Source organism: Taudactylus pleione, unplaced genomic scaffold, assembly GCF_031769625.1.
Source record: "Taudactylus pleione unplaced genomic scaffold, aTauple2 ptg000073l, whole genome shotgun sequence".
NCBI classification, from domain to species: domain Eukaryota; kingdom Metazoa; phylum Chordata; class Amphibia; order Anura; family Myobatrachidae; genus Taudactylus; species Taudactylus pleione.
The window spans coordinates 6,374,015-6,399,187 of record NW_028284475.1 but is presented as its reverse complement, the minus strand read 5'-3'; the positions used below and the strand labels follow the sequence as shown (position 1 = coordinate 6,399,187).

The following is a 25,173-nucleotide window of genomic DNA, read 5'->3' as shown; positions in this document are numbered from 1 at the left end:
GTAACGTGTGCTGAGCTCTGATTGGTGGAGCTTATCACATGCTTCCGTGACCTGCAGCCTCATGGGAAGGATTCATCAGAGTGAGCCTGTGAGGCAGCAGCAGTGCTGGTCCTGTGTAACGTGTGCTGAGCTCTGATTGGTGGAGCTTATCACATGCTTCCGAGACCTGCAGCCTCATGGGAAGGATTCATCAGAGTGAGCCTGTGAGGCAGCAGCAGTGCTGGCTGGTCCTGTGTAACGTGTGCTGAGCGCTGATTGGTGGAGCTCATCACATGCTTCAATGACCTGCAGCCTCATGGGAAGGATTCATCAGAGTGAGCCTGTGAGGCAGCAGCAGTGCTGGTCCTGTGTAACGTGTGCTGAGCTCTGATTGGTGGAGCTTATCACATGCTTCCGTGACCTGCAGCCTCATGGGAAGGATTCATCAGAGTGAGCCTGTGAGGCAGCAGCAGTGCTGGTCCTGTGTAACGTGTGCTGAGCTCTGATTGGTGGAGCTTATCACATGCTTCCGAGACCTGCAGCCTCATGGGAAGGATTCATCAGAGTGAGCCTGTGAGGCAGCAGCAGTGCTGGCTGGTCCTGTGTAACGTGTGCTGAGCACTGATTGGTGGAGCTCATCACATGCTTCAATGACCTGCAGCCTCATGGGAAGGATTCATCAGAGTGAGCCTGTGAGGCAGCAGCAGTGCTGGTCCTGTGTAACGTGTGCTGAGCTCTGATTGGTGGAGCTTATCACATGCTTCCGTGACCTGCAGCCTCATGGGAAGGATTCATCAGAGTGAGCCTGTGAGGCAGCAGCAGTGCTGGTCCTGTGTAACGTGTGCTGAGCTCTGATTGGTGGAGCTCATCACATGCTTCAATGACCTGCAGCCTCATGGGAAGGATTCATCAGAGTGAGCCTGTGAGGCAGCAGCAGTGCTGGTCCTGTGTAACGTGTGCTGAGCGCTGATTGGTGGAGCTTATCACATTCTTCAATGACCCGCAGCCTCATGGGAAGGATTCATCAGAGTGAGCCTGTGAGGCAGCAGCAGTGCTGGTCCTGTGTAACGTGTGCTGGGCTCTGATTGGTGGAGCTCATCACATGCTTCAATGACCTGCAGCCTCATGGGAAGGATTCATCAGAGTGAGCCTGTGAGGCAGCAGCAGTGCTGGTCCTGTGTAACGTGTGCTGAGCTCTGATTGGTGGAGCTTATCACATGCTTCCGAGACCTGCAGCCTCATGGGAAGGATTCATCAGAGTGAGCCTGTGAGGCAGCAGCAGTGCTGGCTGGTCCTGTGTAACGTGTGCTGAGCGCTGATTGGTGGAGCTCATCACATGCTTCAATGACCTGCAGCCTCATGGGAAGGATTCATCAGAGTGAGCCTGTGAGGCAGCAGCAGTGCTGGTCCTGTGTAACGTGTGCTGAGCTCTGATTGGTGGAGCTTATCACATGCTTCCGTGACCCGCAGCCTCATGGGAAGGATTCATCAGAGTGAGCCTGTGAGGCAGCAGCAGTGCTGGTCCTGTGTAACGTGTGCTGAGCGCTGATTGGTGGAGCTTATCACATGCTTCAATGACCTGCAGCCTCATGGGAAGGATTCATCAGAGTGAGCCTGTGAGGCAGCAGCAGTGCTGGTCCTGTGTAACGTGTGCTGAGCTCTGATTGGTGGAGCTTATCACATGCTTCCGAGACCTGCAGCCTCATGGGAAGGATTCATCAGAGTGAGCCTGTGAGGCAGCAGCAGTGCTGGCTGGTCCTGTGTAACGTGTGCTGAGCGCTGATTGGTGGAGCTCATCACATGCTTCAATGACCTGCAGCCTCATGGGAAGGATTCATCAGAGTGAGCCTGTGAGGCAGCAGCAGTGCTGGTCCTGTGTAACGTGTGCTGAGCTCTGATTGGTGGAGCTCATCACATGCTTCAATGACCTGCAGCCTCATGGGAAGGATTCATCAGAGTGAGCCTGTGAGGCAGCAGCAGTGCTGGTCCTGTGTAACGTGTGCTGAGCTCTGATTGGTGGAGCTTATCACATGCTTCCGTGACCTGCAGCCTCATGGGAAGGATTCATCAGAGTGAGCCTGTGAGGCAGCAGCAGTGCTGGTCCTGTGTAACGTGTGCTGAGCTCTGATTGGTGGAGCTTATCACATGCTTCCGAGACCTGCAGCCTCATGGGAAGGATTCATCAGAGTGAGCCTGTGAGGCAGCAGCAGTGCTGGCTGGTCCTGTGTAACGTGTGCTGAGCGCTGATTGGTGGAGCTTATCACATGCTTCAATGACCTGCAGCCTCATGGGAAGGATTCATCAGAGTGAGCCTGTGAGGCAGCAGCAGTGCTGGTCCTGTGTAACGTGTGCTGAGCTCTGATTGGTGGAGCTTATCACATGCTTCCGAGACCTGCAGCCTCATGGGAAGGATTCATCAGAGTGAGCCTGTGAGGCAGCAGCAGTGCTGGCTGGTCCTGTGTAACGTGTGCTGAGCACTGATTGGTGGAGCTCATCACATGCTTCAATGACCTGCAGCCTCATGGGAAGGATTCATCAGAGTGAGCCTGTGAGGCAGCAGCAGTGCTGGTCCTGTGTAACGTGTGCTGAGCTCTGATTGGTGGAGCTTATCACATGCTTCCGTGACCTGCAGCCTCATGGGAAGGATTCATCAGAGTGAGCCTGTGAGGCAGCAGCAGTGCTGGTCCTGTGTAACGTGTGCTGAGCTCTGATTGGTGGAGCTCATCACATGCTTCAATGACCTGCAGCCTCATGGGAAGGATTCATCAGAGTGAGCCTGTGAGGCAGCAGCAGTGCTGGTCCTGTGTAACATGTGCTGAGCGCTGATTGGTGGAGCTTATCACATTCTTCAATGACCCGCAGCCTCATGGGAAGGATTCATCAGAGTGAGCCTGTGAGGCAGCAGCAGTGCTGGTCCTGTGTAACGTGTGCTGGGCTCTGATTGGTGGAGCTCATCACATGCTTCAATGACCTGCAGCCTCATGGGAAGGATTCATCAGAGTGAGCCTGTGAGGCAGCAGCAGTGCTGGTCCTGTGTAACGTGTGCTGAGCTCTGATTGGTGGAGCTTATCACATGCTTCCGTGACCTGCAGCCTCATGGGAAGGATTCATCAGAGTGAGCCTGTGAGGCAGCAGCAGTGCTGGCTGGTCCTGTGTAACGTGTGCTGAGCTCTGATTGGTGGAGCTCATCACATGCTTCCATGACCCGCAGCCTCATGGGAAGGATTCAGCAGAGTGAGTAGTAGTATGTGAGGCAGCAGCAGTGTTGGCTGGTCCTGTGTAACGTGTGCTGAGCTCCCTCCTGTACTGAATGCAGAGCAGTGTGTACCATGTTGGATACACGCATACAGTACACAGGTGTATGTAACATGTCTGACTTATTACAGGATATGGTTTAGGGAAAACTGTATATTTGTTGTTTTTGACCATATTTGGCAACTCACAATAACCACTACTGACACCACCTATAGTACCATGACTATACACACCAACTTCAGTGTGCAACTAATATATATAAATATATAGCGTGTAGTGGTGCCTGCTAATAATTCCCATATGTAGCATGTATGTAATCAGACCCTCCAACATGACCCCTCCATCAGGTACACAGTGCTCTGCACCTACACTTCCCATCTAATGTATGATTGCAGCCACCTGTGGTGACACCTGACTCATCAGTGACCCTAGTGCTGCACAGGAGGCTGCAATCATACATGAGGTGGGAAGCCCAGGAGCAGAGCACTGTGTAGCTGATGGGGAGGGGTCATGTTGGAGGGCAGGTGTAATGTGTGCTGCACCTAACGTCATGCATTATTAGTTATTGCATGAATTGCTGGATTGGAGGGATTGGGAGTCCCTATGTCTGTATTTGGGTTGAGTCTGACGTAGTCACTATAGGGCCCATTTATCAACAATTGCATTTGCAATCCCATCTGTGGGTGATATCGGCGCCCATGATGGTATTGCAGGATGTGCTGGTAGCACTGGCATGTAGCAAATAGTGCATACAGAGGCATCCGAAATGATCCCGTCCCTGCGATGTGCCCTGGAGTGAAGTGACCACATCACATGTACTTCTGTGCCGGGACGCCTGTGCATACGCGGTTACAGACCACGCATGCTGGCAGCCATTGCCAGGGGGTGGGGGGGGGATACTCTCCCGGTAATCATTGAGATGTGTAGCACACAGTCTACTCATCGCAACTCCATCTTCAGATGGTGTTAGCTGCGGGAACCAAGCTCCGGGACACTGGCCTACTGGAGCTTGGTAAATCTGCACATACGATCCCTCCATAATACATCTAGGGGATACTAAATATGTGCGGGTATCCCCCAAAAAAGGTCTGTTTTCAGGGAATATGCTGCAAATATTCACTGATAAATAGGCCCCTAAGTGTTCTAACGTTTTACAAACTGTTATTGAAATCCCGAAATTACTATACAGACTTTTTTTTCTCTACTTCAAAATGCTGGAAGGGCTGTAATTTGCTGAAAAACCCTTGCTTGCTATCATTTTTCAACCATTAATAAAAAGTGCAAAACACAACCATTATACACCTATTTAAATCCTCCAGTACTTTTCCTTATGACAACTAACCGCCTCTATATGGTCCCACAGCCTGGTATCTCACTTGTGACTTATTGAGGTCCAGTAAGGTTTCCTCCCTTTTTTTTATTTTTTTATTTTAATATATATATTTTTTTTAATGCACTTCTTTAGGTCACATTTTGTAGAAACGTTGCGCACCCTCACCGTGAGTCCCGCAAATTGGCATTTACACTTGGATCTCGCATTTCTCAGTTGTGCGCATTCATGAGATGTCTGCGAGTTTCATGAAACTCACATTTGCAGACTCTCGTCTACTAGGATTGAGCCCACTGTGTCTGGTGTATGGCTGAGTGTGTGACGCTGATTGCTGCAGAGTGGCGTGTGGAGGGTATGGACTATAATATGGCCTGCCCATGCTGCATACCTTACCCAGCACATGTCTGCACTTCACTGGGGTTGAAATTAGGGGTGAGGTTACTTTAATTTGTCTGTAAAAGTTTTTGTTTTTTTAGGGACAAATTGAGGGGGCCCTAAACCAGAATCTCTCGCCATGGGGCCTTAATCCGGCTCAGATGCAGGGATGGGCATAACACGCACGTTTTATTGTTAAATTGCCTTTCAATGATTTGTCTGATTTCCTAAAGTTAGGAAAGTAGCCGGCTTCGTGTTGCATGATGGTCTCTTTAGTTCCAGAGCAGGGAGTCCTAGAGTGCACCGTAGTGATGGGCGCCTACGGTAAACGACAACTTGTGGCAGCACGCGGGCAAATGTCCTATTCTCTTGGCGTTGGTTAACTTGTCTCTACAGGGAAGCGATACTGTCTGCATGTGTTTCTGGAGCTACGTGGTAGCGCTGTGCCAGTGTTGTCTGAGTGAGGCGCCTGAGAGAGAGCAGTGATATCCGCATACAGAGGGCAGATCAGCCAAAGCGAAGACCCCTCAGGCTTACTCATCAGGCAGGTGGTATAGCGGGTTACTCCAGCCGGCCTTAGGGGGCAACTTAAGGGCACCAAAATGAAATTATATCTTTGCCCCCCAACCTAAAAACATTGTGGCGTCCCAGGCTATGGTTTCTCCTCATGCCAAGTTGTGCTGCATCTGCAAATTTGTTTGTGTGTGAAACAATGCCTGTGCAGCTAAAGTTGCAGCCCATCGTCTTTTACACTGTGAGCGGCATTCGGCGGCATCTGCGATGCCACTAAGATGCAAAAATGTAAAGACAAGTATGGTACACCACTGAGTTGCATCGGGAGTCTGGTGATGTATGGCATATAGACACCCAGCGTATGAGGACACACCTGTATGCGCATGGATGGAGAGTAAAAGAGTGGCAGTTGGGTTTGTGTTATGGGATCTCTCTCTTTCTGTGAAACGTTTCTGGCCAGCTACCATGCAGACACGCAGGACGTTACTGTCTCGTGGGAGGGTCATGGTCGTTTTGTGATTGTGAAGCCAACTTAAGTACTTTTTGGTGGAGAGGATGCATGTTTTAGATGGAACTTTTACACCCGGCGTGGAGTGGTAGTCCCGATACTGACTTGTTCCATAGATTGTCTCCTACCCATTGTTTAAGAATAAACAATTCTCATCAAACCTGACACGTTTCCTACGTAACGGACACAAATCCAATCGTGCAATCTACAAGACGCAATATTGCGAGCTATTGGATAACGTACTACTATTATTAATACTCTGAGACCGACATGTAATTTATATCCATGACATGCCTGATAAACTATCCTGATGATACACCCACTATCTCTTTTTCTCTCTTCGTATAGATATTACTGTTTAAAATCCAATGTGCAGTTTTATGCGAATGAATGTGTATATCGGAGTCTTCAGGTACCTTATATAACTAAGGGATGTCGTCTAAAACATACGGTAAAACTCTGTCTATTCTTGGTACTTTACCCCTTTCATCATGTGAATGGAGAGGAGGGACGTTATACAAATAAGATAATCACAACCAATGATGCATCTCAAACACTGATCCAGGTTCCCTGCTGAGAAAGCCGACGGGTGAAACCGTGTCCAGGAAGGAGGGAGGCTCATCTCTGCACGGCTGATCTCCCAACGGCGTCAGACAGCTTCCACTGCAAACACACATCTCCCGGTACATTTCTCCCCTTTCTATATGCTCTAACGGTACCATAGCCCGTCAGGGTCACGTTGCAATGTCGTAACACAACAGCGTACCCTGCCGCTTCCCGGCCTGCAGCAGAAGCTTCCTCTGCTTTCTTCTACAATACTGGAGCCATGTGCTGTACTCTCATTTCGGAACCACTGATTTTCAAGTTGCTTAAAAGCAGATGCAGTATGGGGTTAATGGTATTGTGGATATCCACTTGCTTCACTGGTATAGAAACGGTTTAATATGTAAGGTAAAACTTAAAGCCATTTGTGAAACAATTGACACTAACTGAGGTGTTGTGAATATCCACTTACGTTATTGCTGTGCACGGTACAACTAAACGTATATGTGTAACAATGATATTAAGTAACAAGTCTTGAAATGAATGAAAGGGTGTGACATTGGCCATTATACAAATAAAGGAGCCAATTCAAATAAACCCCATAGGATTTGTATAGGGGATATTTGTTACATCGGTTGATTACACTGGATGGTTGACCTGAGAGGTACATAAATCAACAGGATTGGTATGAAATGCCGCCGGATACGGATCGAAGACCGGCAGTGAAGATCCCGACAGTTAAGTATTTACTAACCTAACCCTCCCTTAGGGGTGCCGAACTCTAAATCCCCCCCCACCCCCCTGTAAGTGCCTAAACCTAAGTCTGCTGGGGGGGGGGGGTCTAACCCTAACCTCCCCATGGGGGTGCCTAACCTTAACCCCCCCTTTCTCTATCATAACACTAACCCTCCTGGGCGGGTACCTAACCCCCCACCCCACCCACCCCTGCGGCTGTCTGTGTCGGAGTTACGATGCCTGTCATTAGACCCCTGCCGGGATTAGACAGTCGGGATGCCGACATATCGAATTATATGCTTTAATTTACATTTTCACATCTATTTCTCTCTGTATACTACAGGGAAGGAGTCATTAGATTTTACATTTTCTTTATTATTTTGTTTGTCGTTGTGTGTGAGTAGAATGCACTAAAAGCTTGTAAGTTTAAGTATATAAATCAAAGGTTAAGTTTTAAAATAATATAAACATGTATATAAAATATATTGTGTGTGTGTGTGTGTGTGTGTGTGTATATGTATATATTATCAGTGTATATATATATATATATATATATATATTTTTTTTTTACACATATACGCAATGTTGCGGATTGGCACTCAGGATAATCAGTAAATCTCTGGTGTGGGTGCCTTCCCAAGTGAACTTACAATGATGCTTCCTTAGTGCATTCCTTCAGGAAAGAATAGAGCGGCACTCCAAGTTTCAATCATAAATCAAGTGTATTAGGATTACATATCACCTTGTCAACTTTTCAAAGCCACGCACGGCTTTTACCTCAGGACATGTAGTAAACAAAACAACATGTGAGTAGCTTACCTTAAATAGTGTGTGAGGCGAGTAAAACAAGTTGGACTCGTCCTACGTGCAGCTAGCGGGGCTGGCCGAGGGAGACAGAGCGCGGTCCAGAGTGGTGACGTCAGTCGCGTCCTTAGCAACCTCCAGCAGCGCCATGCCGCACGTTGGAAGAGAAGAGTGTAAAAACTGAACAAAGAGTAAACATTGTATAAATGCATCGTGTAAAAAAAACACATTAAAATGTGTGCAAATGAATATAAATATAATGACATGGATTAACCAACTAAAATCCTCTGGGCCGTGTCCTATCTAGGTCGTCATAAGAGAGGTGGTGTGCTGGCATGAACTTGTCACTAATTGCATTGTAAAGTGGGGATCGGGGCTACGATGCCTTCCTGGAACACCCATTGGCTGTCTGGCGGTCTCTGCGCGCACTCAACTGTACACATGCGCCGCAGGGGTTTCTCAGAGTGTTGCGCATGCGCAGCAGAAAATAATCGCTCAACTGCACAAACATCGACCGTACATCCTCCTCTAAATCAGGCCCACAGGGAGCAGAGGAGTTCTGGGAGGCAGAGCTTAAATAAGTCAGTGATATAGAATAGTTGTAGAACAATTGGATCAGGTGGGGGTGAGAGGGTAAAGCACAGTCAGAAATACAGGGGCAGAACAGCAAGTAACTTTGCAGGCGCAACCATTGGGACTAGCACCAGTCCCATGCTAGGTGCAGAATCTCCGTTAGAGAATGGCCTTCAGTGACTACCTTCTGTGCGTCTGTTTACCCATCTCCCAGTCACTTCTCAGGAAGGCGACACTGAACGCCGGCACCGTGAAACCCATGCGCCGTGCAGTCGTGGAGCATTGCGGGCGGCTCGGAATCTGCCACAGAATGATCTTGATTGGCTCATCCAGCGCCAATTTCAAGATCATTGTTAAGTAGTCTACATTTATACTCTAAAGCTGCATACACACACAACGGTTTTGTTACCAACGATTTTCTGAACGATTATCTGTCAGAATTTTAAAGTGTAATGTACGATTTCTTTTGAACTACAAACGATTTTTGCATATTCCCTTAATGACAATCGTTCAGTTGACAAGTCTGACTGAACTACAAACGTGAACGCGCATGAACGATAATCGTTCATTGTTTGACTCAAAGTGAACGATTTTTTCAAACGATTATCGTTAAACGATATCGTTTAATGGTAATCGTTCAAAAAAATCGTTTGTGTATGCAGCTTTACTCGTATTTGATTGTTGTGTGCACATTTTGCAGTTGGGAACGGTGATGATATTATGCTGGTAATGACCTTCTGGTGTGGGGAAAATTTTAACTTTGGAATATTTTTCATACTGGCAAAAGAGGAACCGTTCCCAGCTTTGCTCTAGTACCATCGGTTTTCTTTCTTTTTGATATGTTTTATTTTTGTCTTTGTCTCGCTCACAGCAGGGAACCAGAAAATGGGTCTGTGCACTACAAGGGAATATATTGAAGGTCGGTTTATTATTTTCATTAAGATGAACATTTGTCCTGCAGAACCTAAATATAATGTATTTATTTTTTTTAAATATTCTTAATGAAAATTGATTTTCTGCTATTTAAGTCTTATTAATAGTGAAGATATTAACATTTGGGGGCACATTTATCAAATTGTATTTGAGGTAAAATCCCAGAACACTACTGTTTTCGTTGGTTTACTTCAAATACTAAGTAGCACCCCGATGTATTAAGGAGGGACCACAGCGGCTATCTCTGATACCTGCTGTGATCCCACCATTGCCGCTGGAGCCGCCTCCCCTATAGGTTTCTATGGGGGAAGCGATGCTGCCAAATTTACCAATATCCAGAATGCGATACATTCCCGATATTGGCCCCGGCGGCTAATGCCATCTGAAGGTGGCGTTAGCCGCTGTAGCCTCAGGGTTACACCACGCACTATTAGCCGGCGGAGGGATCCGCCGGAACCATCCTCGGCTATGGCACATGTGCAGTCCATGGGACCCCCTGTAATGGCCGGCAGCTCTCCGGGGACATCGCAGGGACGGACTCCTTTCGGAGCCCGTGGTCCCTGCATATCCTGGATGATACATCCGGCCGAAGAGATCACTTTTTGCAATGCGATCAGGGGAGTTACTGGCATGCCCTGGTCACATTGCAAAAGTGATCCTTGATAAATGGGCCCCTTTGAGAGAGATGTATTAAACCTTCAAGAGAGATAAAGTGGATACATTACACATAGCAACCAATCAGCTTCTAGCTGTCATTTTATAGACCTGTACTAGATAAGTGACAGAAGCTGATTGATTGATTTTTTTTATTTTTTTGGTGGAACTTTGTCACTTTGGGGCCCATTTATTAAGGATCGCATTTTGCAATGCGATCAGGGCATGCAGTATCGCCCATGATCGCATTGCAAAATGCGATCATACCGGCCGAATGTATGTCCGAAAAGAGCCCGTCCCTGCGATGTGGCCGGAGCGCATTCCGGGCTGCTGCGCATGCGCAGTCCCGCGGACTGCACATGAGCGGCGCCCATTGCCGGCGGAGGGATCTGGAAGATCCCTCCGCCGGCTCAAATGCGGTAAGTGCCCATAGGACACAGCGGCTAACGCTATCTGCAGATGGCGTTAGCTGCTGGGGTCAATATCGGGAATGCGAAGCATTCCCGATATTGATACATTTGGCAGCATCGCATCCCCCATAGAAACCTATGTGGGAGGCGGCTGCCGGCGGCAATGGAGGGATCGCAGCAGGTATCGGATGTACCTGCTGCGGTCCCTCCTTCATACATTCGGGGGATACTAAGTATTTGAGGTAAACCCCCGAAAACAGGTGTTTTCGGGGAATTTACCTCAAATGATCTTTGATAAATGTGCCCCTACATCTCTCTTGATTTGTTTGACACAGCTCCCCTTATAAACTATCTTATTTATAATGGGTGCTGTGTGTGCAGTGCATACGAGCCCCTGGTTCCATGGGTCCCCGCACTCTACATCCTGCACCCAGAGGATATTTACCTTGTGCCAGCAAGCGGGTCCCTTCTCCTCGCGGACCCATCTTTCCAGTGATAGTTTTATGGTTGTCCTCGTTGTTACCTAGATGGCATTGTGACGTTCCATCAGCAGATATCTGGCTACGGAATGCAGGAACTGGGGATTATATATGAGTATTTCAGGAGTGATCTGTTCTACATTGTGGAGACCATGAGAACTAAGGTCCTACTGAGGGAGCTGAGCTCTCGGGATGTCCTGGTAGAACAGGTAGGAGGAGAAATCTGTAATGTCTTACTATGTGGAATAGGAAGTTACACTTATTCATTTAGATTCAAATCACTTGCGGCCGTGAGTAATTGCATATGCCACACGAACAGGACCTCCAAAGGGCTGTGTGCAAAAACCCACAAGTCCAGGGTGAGATCGGGCCATGAGTGGGGGTCCTTCACGTCTGATTGAATTGACCTTGTTGTTGGTAGTCAATAAAATCCTCTTTTAAAAGTTGCTATAATAACCTTTTGTTTCCATACTCCCTTATACTCAGTGGCTGCTCCAGAGGTGGCGGCTGCAGCGTAGTCAAACTCAGGGGAACCGCACCAACTGCCACTCCAAACGCTGGGAAACATCGCTGGCTGGGACTCGCTGGCAGTTGGTGCGGTTCCCCTATTTGAATTTTGGACTGCGCTGCAGCCGCCACCTCTGGAGCCGCCACTGCTAATACTACACCTTTTAAGAAGCTGGATCAGTTACAAGGCCGGTGACGGAAAGCGTTATTGCTATTTGCGGTTGCCGGTATGTAGCACGTATTATGTATCTGTCTGACACCCGTAATACTGTGTTCCAGGAATACGCAGAATGGGAAGATGATCTCGGACACTTTGAGCTCTCTGAGAAGTTGGTACAAGATATTTTGGGGAAAGGAAGAGAAGCCGTGATGGGATTCTGGGAATGTCTATGATCTAGAGATGGATTACTCATCGCCTAGTTTTTCTGCACTACTGAAAGAAATCGATAATGCAGGTAATGTTGATTGATCATTGTTTATAGCCTAATGTTATAAGTTGTGTTAGTATCATTTGAATGGAGATGTGAAAATCTTGCACTCTGAAAGCGATATGTCTGTCTTTAGTGTTCATGCTAGCACCCTGCACATGTCGCATCCCGTGCAGTCCCTATTTCCAGCCTAGAGTGTCACTCTGCTCCGGTCCGTATCTCAGAAGTTTGTTGCGTCGGCTGAGTGTGCTAGAAGCACCAGAGCAGAGAGCGACACCCCAGGCAGGAAAGGGGAACCGCACGGGTTGTGACAGGTGCAGGCTGCTAGAATGAACACTGGTTTAGTTACATGATCTATAAAGCACATGGCCCTGTGACTGAGTTCCAGACAAACCGCTCTTCACCCATTCCGGTTTATCATATAGGGGGAGGTGTATCAAGTCTTGGAGAGAGACAAAGTGGAGAAGTTCCCCAAACAAATCAATCGGCATCTAACTGTCATTTATCTAGCACCGTCTATAAATTGACAGGAGCTGATTGGTAGCTTTGGGCAACTTCAGCATTTTAACTCTCTCCAAGGCTTAAAACATCCCGCTAATAGAATTCTTGGGGGTTAATTTACTTAGCATCGAATTCTTAAAACCTGGCGCTTCCGACCGTGTTTATGCCCAAAATGTAAAAGTGCAGTGCTTTTATCAGCCGTGAGTTGCTAGTAAAGTCATTGCCCTTTTAAGTTTCAGCCATAAACACAATCGGTAGCTCCGGGTTTTAGAACCTAAAGCTTACTAAATAAACCCCCCTTGGTGTCTTTCAAATGTAAAGTTCAGTCGGTTGTTCACCATGCATGTGAAAGAGGTTCTCTCTGAGTATGCAGAAGAGAGGACAAGAAGGTATCCTCGGCTGAGTCCAGACAGGAGAGGGGGCTTCTCAGGGGTCCAAGCTCACACACCAGCGAAAATGTATGGGTTTGGACCTAACGGTGTAGATATCTAGGGGGAATCAGGTACCCAGTGATATCAGCAGCCACTTTGGGAAATAGGAGAAAGGGAAGAGACCTAGAGCGCCCAAGAGAAAATTCATGATGGACCTTGACCATAGTAGTTAAATGGTAGCAAAGTTCCCCTGTGTGGCTCTAGTTGAGAAAAGCCTACTGCATGTTTTGTAGAACTGCAGACTGTCAGATATTTATAATATAGATGAACATCAAGATGGCCACTCCAATACTTTATATACACCAGTCCGCGCAAGTGGTCATTCCTGACCAAGGTATGTCAGAGTGGAGTAAGGTGTTTCAAATCGGTATTACCAATCTCCAAATGATTATCCAGCAGAAGGAACCATGGAATAAATCCATGATGAAATGGATCCGCACTCCTTGACATATACGGGCCTTTGTAGTGTCTCCAAATAGAATCTGCATGGTAGGTGGGTAGAAAGTTCCACTTAAGCCGCTGGTCTTGGAGGAGTGATGGTTTTCTGATGAGTTTCATTGCGGTGTTCCTGCCACTTCTTCTTCTGCATTAAAGAGCTCCAGTTCCATTTCATCTTGAGTTTATTGCATTGATCGTTTCATAATGTTGCGTTTCCTGTGCAGTTATCTCATTAAGCCTCGCCCCCTTCTGTCTCTGAGTAACAGCATCTATAAATGGGATGACCTTTAAGTAAGTTCCCTCCCGCACACAATACAAAACCCTGTAGTGCTGGGGACGAGTCTCACTCTTCCATAGCCGGGAAGGGATTAAAGCTATTAATTATCTGTTATGTAACTTGATTATCTCATCCGGGGATTTCCTCATTTAGGTGGCACTCTGATGCAGCTGATCCTGTTGGATGTACATGGGCACTCACGAACGCCAGAGCTGAAAGGTAAATACGATAGTAAATCCTACAGCTAATCCATAGAATAGACTAGCTGGCAGCTATATTGGGTAAAGGTGGGTGTTTTAGGAAAAACTCCCAGACAGATGTGTGACACGTGTGTATCCAAGTGATTCTTGCATACCTCCCAACATGTCAGCTCAGTGATTAAAACATGAGGCATGACCATACCATGATGGGGCCTATATATGTCATGGTGGGGGCGTGGTCAGTATTAAAAAGTGCCTGGCTGCCCCTTATTCCACATGATCCCCACTAGCTACCCATTCTGGGGTGCCATAATGATTTAAGTTTGGGGGTCCCCAAAATATTTCATTTTGGCGCATATATACACACGCACACTTTAGCAAAATAGGAATGCTTCCACAAATAAGTGTTTAGCATATTATCAATTAACAAAATTCAAAGTAAATCAATATTTATTGTGACCGGGATTCCAGCGCCAGTATTTTTACCGTTGGACTGACTCCATCCCTTTTGAATACATTCTTACTTTGCAGCATTTTTTCCAAACCTGCCTAAAAGTTTTGCGTAGTATCGTATGTATTATATATATATATATATATATTATATATATTTATTTAAACCTTGATACAATCCTGCTTATACCTTCTACACCTTTATACGCTCCTGCCTATATCTTCTAAATCCTGCCTATACCTTCTGGAATTGACGCTATTTGCGTACACAGTCATACAGTAAATAAATGCCTTCAGACCTTGAAATGTGTTTCCAACGCACAAAGGTTATTATTCAACATAAAAACAGTAGGTTAGCGCAAAGAAATCATACAGACCCAAGGTACACTTATTACATACTCACGTGCTCTGGGACCAGTTACCGGCATCAACAAGAAACCTAAGTCTAAAGCATTAGCAAGAAGACTCCAGATTGGGGTCTGAACGCACATATATACCCTTACAGGGATAGGCAATACAAAAGGCAAGTTTGGCATAATTCCATTGGTTCTCCGTCACGGTGCTTCTGTTACAGGACATTTAACAGGTCGATTCAAATGGACACAGGTCAGCCTCCGACAGCCTATTGTCTCCTTTTTCCCACTGCATGCAAATCTGAGCTGCTAACATTACAAAGTACATTTTGGTGTTTTAACTCTCTACAGTCCATAAGTTGCGAAAACATGTTGAGATCTTCTCACCGATGATGCCGGAAAGCTGTTGAGACAGAGTAGATCAGTACAACACCAAACACTGTTTGCTTATCATGTACTAAACCTTAGATATCAAATAATCTTTATTTCACAACATAAACCTTGAATATTACACTTTGAAGCTATGTAACCTTTTATGTGAGTGTGCAGTGTGTAAGTATTAAAGGTTTGGGAAAAGACCCTAGTTAGAGTTCACCATGGTACATGTTTTGCAGGGTTGATCCCTTTGGATGAAAGTCTATCCATGCTGGAAAATAAATATATATATTATATATATAATATATATATATCCAAATAAATGAGGAGGCACTCCGAGTCTTGCGTGAAAAACGTGTATTAGGAACAGTCAACGTTTCGGGGACAGTCACCCCTTCGTGCCTCCTCATTTATTTGGATGTGGAAAGGGGTATTGTATACTCTTTAAGGAAGGCACCCAAGCATATATACTTAAGGTGTTAGCTGCCTCAGGAGTGCCGGGTGATATATATATATATATATATAGATATATAGATATATAGATATAGATATGTAGATATATATAATACTTTTTTTTTTTTTGTATGATGCACATACACCCACACAGTGCTCGAGGTGTGCAGGTATGAAATGGTGGTTTGTCATGCTGACACTTCAATTCAGCCCCCGGTGCTGGGACAGTCACTGTCCCGGAACCGGTCAACAAGCTGCTGCCTGTCTAAGTTTGGCCAATTGCACCTCACAGACTGGCGGCATATTGAATTTGGCGCCGCCCGAGAGACATTAATGGCTCACGTACCAGCAGTCAATTGGGGGAAGCCACGTGGCCACCCCTAATTGGCTTCCGGTTGGCGAGCTGTCATTGGCTCGGGCCGGCGCTAAATTCAAAATGCAGAGGAGAGATGGAAGGGAGCAGTCAACGCTGCGGAGGGCAGCGCTGTGAGATGGAGTGCGGGGAGGTGAGCTGTGATGGGAGGAAGTGGCGGTATGGGAATCAGGGGTGCTCAGTATCTGCCCCACTGATATTTCCATACCCGCACTTCAAAATTATAGATAGATATATGTATAGCCAGCAATAGGGCCTCTGTGATGTCAGCAGGTACTACTGTATAGCCAGCAATAGTGCCTCTGTGATGTCAGCAGTGCCAGCAATAGTGCCTCTGTGATGTCAGCAGTTACTACTGTATAGCCAGCAATAGTGCCTCTGTGATGTCAGCAGTTACTACTGTATAGCCAGCAATAGTGCCTCTGTGATGTCAGCAGGTACTACTGTATAGCCAGCAATAGTGCCTCTGTGATGTCAGCAGCTACTACTGTATAGCCAGCAATAGTGCCTCTGTGGTGTCAGCAGTTACTACTGTATAGCCAGCAATAGTGCCTCTGTGATGTCAGCAGTTACTACTGTATAGCCAGCAATAGTGCCTCTGTGGTGTCAGCAGTTACTACTGTGTAGCCAGCAATAGTGCCTCTGTGATGTCAGCAGTTACTACTGTATAGCCAGCAATAGTGCCTCTGTGGTGTCAGCAGTTACTACTGTATAGCCAGCAATAGTGCCTCTGTGGTGTCAGCAGTTACTACTGTATAGCCAGCAATAGTGCCTCTGTGATGTCAGCAGCTACTACTGTATAGCCAGCAATAGTGCCTCTGTGGTGTCAGCAGTTACTACTGTATAGCCAGCAATAGTGTCTCTGTGGTGTCAGCAGTTACTACTGTATAGCCAGCAATAGTGCCTCTGTGATGTCAGCAGTTACTACTGTATAGCCAGCAATAGTGCCTCTGTGGTGTCAGCAGTTACTACTGTATAGCCAGCAATAGTGTCTCTGTGGTGTCAGCAGTTACTACTGTATAGCCAGCAATAGTGCCTCTGTGATGTCAGCAGCTACTACTGTATAGCCTGCAATAGTGCCTCTGTGGTGTCAGCAGTTACTACTGTATAGCCAGCAATAGTGCCTCTGTGGTGTCAGCAGCTACTACTGTATAGCCAGCAATAGGGCCTCTGTGATGTCAGCAGCTACTACTGTGTAGCCAGCAATAGGGCCTCTGTGATGTCAGCAGTTACTACTGTATAGCCAGCAATAGGGCCTCTGTGATGTCAGCAGCTACTACTGTATAGCCAGCAATAGTGCCTCTGTGATGTCAGCAGCTACTACTGTATAGCCAGCAATAGTGCCTCTGTGATGTCAGCAGCTACTACTGTGTAGCCAGCAATAGTGCCTCTGTGATGTCAGCAGCTACTACTGTATAGCTAGCAATAGTGACTCTGTGATGTCAGCAGCTACTACTGTGTAGCCAGCAATAGTGCCTCTGTGATGTCAGCAGCTACTACTGTGTAGCCAGCAATAGTGCCTCTGTGATGTCAGCAGCTACTACTGTATAGCTAGCAATAGTGACTCTGTGATGTCAGCAGCTACTACTGTATAGCCAGCAATAGGGCCTCTGTGATGTCAGCAGCTACTACTGTGTAGCCAGCAATAGTGCCTCTGTGATGTCAGCAGTTACTACTGTGTAGCCAGCAATAGTGCCTCTGTGATGTCAGCAGTTACTACTATGTAGCCAGCAATAGTGCCTCTGTGATGTCAGTAGTTACTACTGTATAGCCAGCAATAGTGCCTCTGTGATGTCAGCAGTTACTACTGTATAGCCAGCAATAGTGCCTCTGTGATGTCAGCAGTTACTACTGTATAGCCAGCAATAGTGCCTCTGTGATGTCAGCAGTTACTACTGTATAGCTAGCAATAATGCCTCTGTGGTGTCAGCAGTGCCAGCAATAGTGCCTCTGTGATGTCAGCAGTTACTACTGTATAGCCAGCAATAGTGCCTCTGTGATGTCAGCAGTTACTACTGTATAGCCAGCAATAGTGCCTCTGTGATGTCAGCAGTTACTACTGTATAGCCGGCAATAGTGCCTCTGTGGTGTCAGCAGTGCCAGCAATAGTGCCTCTGTGATGTCAGCAGTTACTACTGTATAGCCAGCAATAGTGCATCTGTGATGTCAGCAGTTACTACTGTATAGCCAGCAATAGTGTCTCTGTGGTGTCAGCAGCTACTACTGTATAGCCGGCAATAGTGCCTCTGTGATGTCAGCAGTTAATACTGTATAGCTAGCAATAGTGACTCTGTGATGTCAGCAGCTACTACTGTATAGCCAGCAATAGGGCCTCTGTGATGTCAGCAGCTACTACTGTGTAGCCAGCAATAGTGCCTCTGTGATGTCAGCAGTTACTACTGTGTAGCCAGCAATAGTGCCTCTGTGATGTCAGCAGTTACTACTATGTAGCCAGCAATAGTGCCTCTGTGATGTCAGCAGTTACTACTGTATAGCCAGCAATAGTGCCTCTGTGATGTCAGCAGTTACTACTGTATAGCCAGCAATAGTGCCTCTGTGATGTCAGCAGTTACTACTGTATAGCCAGCAATAGTGCCTCTGTGATGTCAGCAGTTACTACTGTATAGCTAGCAATAATGCCTCTGTGGTGTCAGCAGTGCCAGCAATAGTGCCTCTGTGATGTCAGCAGTTACTACTGTATAGCCAGCAATAGTGCCTCTGTGATGTCAGCAGTTACTACTGTATAGCCAGCAATAGTGCCTCTGTGATGTCAGCAGTTACTACTGTATAGCCGGCCATAGTGCCTCTGTGGTGTCAGCAGTGCCAGCAATAGTGCCTCTGTGATGTCAGCAGTTACTACTGTATAGCCAGCAATAGTGCATCTGTGATGTCAGCAGTTACTACTGTATAGCCAGCAATAGTGTCTCTGTGGTGTCAGCAGCTACTACTGTATAGCCGGCAATAGTGCCTCTGTGATGTCAGCAGTTACTACTGTATAGCCGGCAATAGTGCCTCTGTGATGTCAGCAGTTACTACTGTATAGCCAGCAATAGTGCCTCTGTGGTGTCAGCAGCTACTACTGTATAGCCAGCAATAGTGCCTCTGTGATGTCAGCAGTGCCAGCAATAGTGCCTCTGTGGTGTCAGCAGTGCCAGCAATAGTACCTCTGTGGTGTCAGCAGTTACTACTGTATAGCCAGCAATAGTGCCTCTGTGATGTCAGCAGTTACTACTGTATAGCCAGCAATAGTGCCTTGGTGGTGTCAGCAGGTACTACTGTATAGCCAGCAATAGTGCCTCTGTGATGTCAGCAGTTACTAGTGTATAGCCAGCAATAGTGCCTCTGTGATGTCAGCAGTTACTACTGTATAGCCTGCAATAGTGCCTCTGTGATGTCAGCAGTTACTACGGTATAGCTGGCAATAGTGCCTCTGTGGTGTCAGCAGTTACTACTGTATAGCCGGCAATAGTGCCTCTGTGGTGTCAGCAGTTACTACTGTATAGCCGGCAATAGTGCCTCTGTGGTGTCAGCAGTTACTACTGTATAGCCGGCAATAGTGCCTCTGTGATGTCAGCAGCTACTACTGTATAGCCGGCAATAGTGCCTCTGTGATGTCAGCAGTTACTACTGTATAGCCGGCAATAGTGCCTCTGTGATGTCAGCAGCTACTACTGTATAGCCGGCAATAGTGTCTCTGTGATGTCAGCAGTTACTACTGTATAGCCAGCAACAGTGTCTCTGTGATGTCAGCAGTGCCAGCAATGGTGCCTCTGTGATGTCAGCAGTTACTACTGTATAGCCAGCAATAGTGCCTCTGTGATGTCAGCAGCTACTACTGTATAGCCAGCAATAGTGTCTCTGTTATGTCAGCAGTGCCAGCAATGGTGCCTCTGTGATGTCAGCAGTTACTACTGTATAGCCAGCAATAGTGCCTCTGTGATGTCAGCAGCTACTACTGTATAGCCAGCAATAGGGCCTCTGTGATGTCAGCAGTTACTACTGTATAGCCAGCAATAGGGCCTCTGTGATGTCAGCAGCTACTACTGTATAGCCAGCAATAGTGCCTCTGTGATGTCAGCAGTTACTACTGTATAGCCAGCAATAGTGCCTCTGTGATGTCAGCAGTTACTACTGTATAGCCAGCAATAGTGCCTCTGTGATGTCAGCAGTTACTACTGTATAGCCAGCAATAGGGCCTCTGTGATGTCAGCAGCTACTACTGTATAGCCAGCAATAGTGTCTCTGTGATGTCAGCAGCTACTACTGTATAGCCGGCAATAGTGTCTCTGTGATGTCAGCAGTTACTACTGTATAGCCAGCAATAGTGCCTCTGTGGTGTCAGCAGTGCCAGCAATAGTGCCTCTGTGGTGTCAGCAGTGCCAGCAATAGTGCCTCTGTGATGTCAGCAGTTACTACTATATAGCCAGCAATAGTGCCTCTGTGGTGTCAACAGCTACTACTGTATAGCCAGCAATAGTGCCTCTGTGATGTCAGCAGTTACTACTGTATAGCCAGCAATAGGGCCTCTGTGATGTCAGCAGTTACTACTGTATAGCCAGCAATAGTGCCTCTGTGGTGTCAGCAGGTACTACTGTATAGCCAGCAATAGTGCCTCTGTGATGTCAGCAGTTACTAGTGCATAGCCAGCAATAGTGCCTCTGTGATGTCAGCAGTTACTACTGTATAGCCGGCAATAGTGCCTCTGTGATGTCAGCAGTTACTACGGTATAGCCGGCAATAGTGCCTCTGTGGTGTCAGCAGTTACTACGGTATAGCCGGCAATAGTGCCTCTGTGGTGTCAGCAGTTACTACGGTATAGCCGGCAATAGTGCCTCTGTGATGTCAGCAGCTACTACTGTATAGCCGGCAATAGTGCCTCTGTGATGTCAGCAGTTACTACTGTATAGCCGGCAATAGTGTCTCTGTGATGTCAGCAGTTACTACTGTATAGCCAGCAACAGTGTCTCTGTGATGTCAGCAGTGCCAGCAATGGTGCCTCTGTGATGTCAGCAGTTACTACTGTATAGCCAGCAATAGTGCCTCTGTGATGTCAGCAGTGCCAGCAATGGTGCCTCTGTGATGTCAGCAGTTACTACTGTATAGCCAGCAATAGTGTCTCTGTGATGTCAGCAGCTACTACTGTATAGCCAGCAATAGTGCCTCTGTGATGTCAGCAGCTACTACTGTATAGCCAGCAATAGGGCCTCTGTGATGTCAGCAGTTACTACTGTATAGCCAGCAATAGTGTCTCTGTGATGTCAGCAGCTACTACTGTATAGCCAGCACTAGTGCCTCTGTGATGTCAGCAGTTACTACTGTATAGCCAGCAATAGTGCCTCTGTGGTGTCAGCAGTTACTACTGTATAGCCGGCAATAGTGCCTCTGTGGTGTCAGCAGTTACTACTGTATAGCCGACAATAGTGCCTCTGTGATGTCAGCAGCTACTACTGTATAGCCGGCAATAGTGCCTCTGTGATGTCAGCAGTTACTACGGTATAGCCGGCAATAGTGCCTCTGTGGTGTCAGCAGTTACTACGGTATAGCCGGCAATAGTGCCTCTGTGGTGTCAGCAGTTACTACGGTATAGCCGGCAATAGTGCCTCTGTGATGTCAGCAGCTACTACTGTATAGCCGGCAATAGTGCCTCTGTGATGTCAGCAGTTACTACTGTATAGCCAGCAATAGTGTCTCTGTGATGTCAGCAGTTACTACTGTATAGCCAGCAACAGTGTCTCTGTGATGTCAGCAGTGCCAGCAATGGTGCCTCTGTGATGTCAGCAGTTACTACTGTATAGCCAGCAATAGTGCCTCTGTGATGTCAGCAGTGCCAGCAATGGTGCCTCTGTGATGTCAGCAGTTACTACTGTATAGCCAGCAATAGTGTCTCTGTGATGTCAGCAGCTACTACTGTATAGCCAGCAATAGTGCCTCTGTGATGTCAGCAGCTACTACTGTATAGCCAGCAATAGGGCCTCTGTGATGTCAGCAGTTACTACTGTATAGCCAGCAATAGTGTCTCTGTGATGTCAGCAGCTACTACTGTATAGCCAGCACTAGTGCCTCTGTGATGTCAGCAGTTACTACTGTATAGCCAGCAATAGTGCCTCTGTGGTGTCAGCAGTTACTACTGTATAGCCGGCAATAGTGCCTCTGTGGTGTCAGCAGTTACTACTGTATAGCCGGCAATAGTGCCTCTGTGATGTCAGCAGCTACTACTGTATAGCCGGCAATAGTGCCTCTGTGATGTCAGCAGTTACTACTGTATAGCCGGCAATAGTGCCTCTGTGATGTCAGCAGCTACTACTGTATAGCCGGCAATAGTGTCTCTGTGATGTCAGCAGTTACTACTGTATAGCCAGCAACAGTGTCTCTGTGATGTCAGCAGTGCCAGCAATGGTGCCTCTGTGATGTCAGCAGTTACTACTGTATAGCCAGCAATAGTGCCTCTGTGATGTCAGCAGCTACTACTGTATAGCCAGCAATAGTGTCTCTGTTATGTCAGCAGTGCCAGCAATGGTGCCTCTGTGATGTCAGCAGTTACTACTGTATAGCCAGCAATAGTGCCTCTGTGATGTCAGCAGCTACTACTGTATAGCCAGCAATAGTGCCTCTGTGATGTCAGCAGCTACTACTGTATAGCCAGCAATAGGGCCTCTGTGATGTCAGCAGTTACTACTGTATAGCCAGCAATAGGGCCTCTGTGATGTCAGCAGTTACTACTGTATAGCCAGCAATAGTGCCTCTGTGATGTCAGCAGTTACTACTGTATAGCCAGCAATAGGGCCTCTGTGATGTCAGCAGCTACTACTGTATAGCCAGCAATAGTGTCTCTGTGATGTCAGCAGCTACTACTGTATAGCCGGCAATAGTGTCTCTGTGATGTCAGCAGTTACTACTGTATAGCCAGCAATAGTGCCTCTGTGGTGTCAGCAGCTACTACTGTATAGCCAGCAATAGTGCCTCTGTGATGTCAGCAGTGCCAGCAATAGTGCCTCTGTGGTGTCAGCAGTGCCAGCAATAGTGCCTCTGTGATGTCAGCAGTTACTACTATATAGCCAGCAATAGTGCCTCTGTGGTGTCAGCAGCTACTACTGTATAGCCAGCAATAGTGCCTCTGTGATGTCAGCAGTTACTACTGTATAGCCAGCAATAGGGCCTCTGTGATGTCAGCAGTTACTACTGTATAGCCAGCAATAGTGCCTCTGTGGTGTCAGCAGGTACTACTGTATAGCCAGCAATAGTGCCTCTGTGATGTCAGCAGTTACTAGTGTATAGCCAGCAATAGTGCCTCTGTGATGTCAGCAGTTACTACTGTATAGCCGGCAATAGTGCCTCTGTGATGTCAGCAGTTACTACGGTATAGCCGGCAATAGTGCCTCTGTGGTGTCAGCAGTTACTACGGTATAGCCGGCAATAGTGCCTCTGTGGTGTCAGCAGTTACTACGGTATAGCCGGCAATAGTGCCTCTGTGATGTCAGCAGCTACTACTGTATAGCCGGCAATAGTGCCTCTGTGATGTCAGCAGTTACTACTGTATAGCCAGCAATAGTGTCTCTGTGATGTCAGCAGTTACTACTGTATAGCCAGCAACAGTGTCTCTGTGATGTCAGCAGTGCCAGCAATGGTGCCTCTGTGATGTCAGCAGTTACTACTGTATAGCCAGCAATAGTGCCTCTGTGATGTCAGCAGTGCCAGCAATGGTGCCTCTGTGATGTCAGCAGTTACTACTGTATAGCCAGCAATAGTGTCTCTGTGATGTCAGCAGCTACTACTGTATAGCCAGCAATAGTGCCTCTGTGATGTCAGCAGCTACTACTGTATAGCCAGCAATAGGGCCTCTGTGATGTCAGCAGTTACTACTGTATAGCCAGCAATAGTGTCTCTGTGATGTCAGCAGCTACTACTGTATAGCCAGCACTAGTGCCTCTGTGATGTCAGCAGTTACTACTGTATAGCCAGCAATAGTGCCTCTGTGGTGTCAGCAGTTACTACTGTATAGCCAGCAATAGTGCCTCTGTGATGTCAGCAGCTACTACTGTATAGCCAGCAATAGGGCCTCTGTGATGTCAGCAGCTACTACTGTATAGCCAGCAATAGGGCCTCTGTGATGTCAGCAGTTACTACTGTATAGCCAGCAATAGTGTCTCTGTGATGTCAGCAGTTACTACTGTATAGCCAGCAATAGGGCCTCTGTGATGTCAGCAGCTACTACTGTATAGCCAGCAATAGTATAGTGCCTCTGTGGTGTCAGCAGCTACTACTGTATAGCCGGCAATAGTGCCTCTGTGATGTCAGCAGTTACTACTGTATAGCCGGCAATAGTGTCTCTCTGATGTCAGCAGGTACTACTGTATAGCCGGCAATAGTGCCTCTGTGGTGTCAGCAGTTACTACTGTATAGCCGGCAATAGTGCCTCTGTGGTGTCAGCAGTTACTACTGTATAGCCGGCAATAGTGCCTCTGTGGTGTCAGCAGTTACTACTGTATAGCCGGCAATAGTGCCTCTGTGGTGTCAGCAGTTACTACTGTATAGCCGGCAATAGTGCCTCTGTGGTGTCAGCAGTTACTACTGTATAGCCGGCAATAGTGCCTCTGTGATGTCAGCAGCTACTACTGTATTGCCGGCAATAGTGCCTCTGTGATGTCAGCAGTTACTACTGTATAGCCAGCAATAGTGTCTCTGTGATGTCAGCAGTGCCTGCAATGGTGCCTCTGTGATGTCAGCAGTTACTACTGTGTAGCCAGCAATAGGGCCTCTGTGATGTCAGCAGGTACTACTGTATAGCCAGCAATAGTGCCTCTGTGATGTCAGCAGGTACTACTGTATAACCAGCAATAGTGCCTCTGTGATGTCAGCAGCTACTACTGTATAGCCAGCAATAGTGTCTCTGTGATGTCAGCAGTTACTACTGTATAGCCAGCAATAGTGTCTCTGTGATGTCAGCAGTTACTACTGTATAGCCAGCAATAGTGCCTCTGTGATGTCAGCAGTTACTACTGTATAGTCAGCAATAGTGTCTCTGTGATGTCAGCAGCTACTACTGTATAGCCGGCACTAGTGCCTCTGTGATGTCAGCAGTTACTACTGTATAGCTAGCAATAGTGCCTCTGTGATGTCAGCAGTTACTACTGTATAGCCAGCAATAGTGCCTCTGTGATGTCAGCAGTTACTACTGTATAGCCAGCAATAGTGCCTCTGTGGTGTCAGCAGTTACTACTGTATAGCCGGCAATAGTTCCTCTGTGATGTCAGCAGTTACTACTGTATAGCCAGCAATAGTGCCTCTATGATGTCAGC

The 25,173-nt window shown here is 47.1% G+C and overlaps 1 protein-coding gene across 1 annotated transcript in view; it reads left to right on the top strand.

Moving 5' to 3' along the window:
• LOC148532589 (NACHT, LRR and PYD domains-containing protein 12-like) overlaps positions 1 to 25,173 on the top strand; it is a 127,963-nt gene that overhangs the window by 7,473 nt on the left and 95,317 nt on the right. Inside the window, exons 2-3 of the mRNA XM_088467629.1 lie at positions 11,878 to 12,053; positions 13,827 to 13,892. Coding sequence (XP_088323755.1) covers positions 11,999 to 12,053; positions 13,827 to 13,892 — 121 coding nt within the window. The 5' untranslated portion in view covers positions 11,878 to 11,998. The remainder of the gene's footprint in view (positions 1 to 11,877; positions 12,054 to 13,826; positions 13,893 to 25,173) is intronic.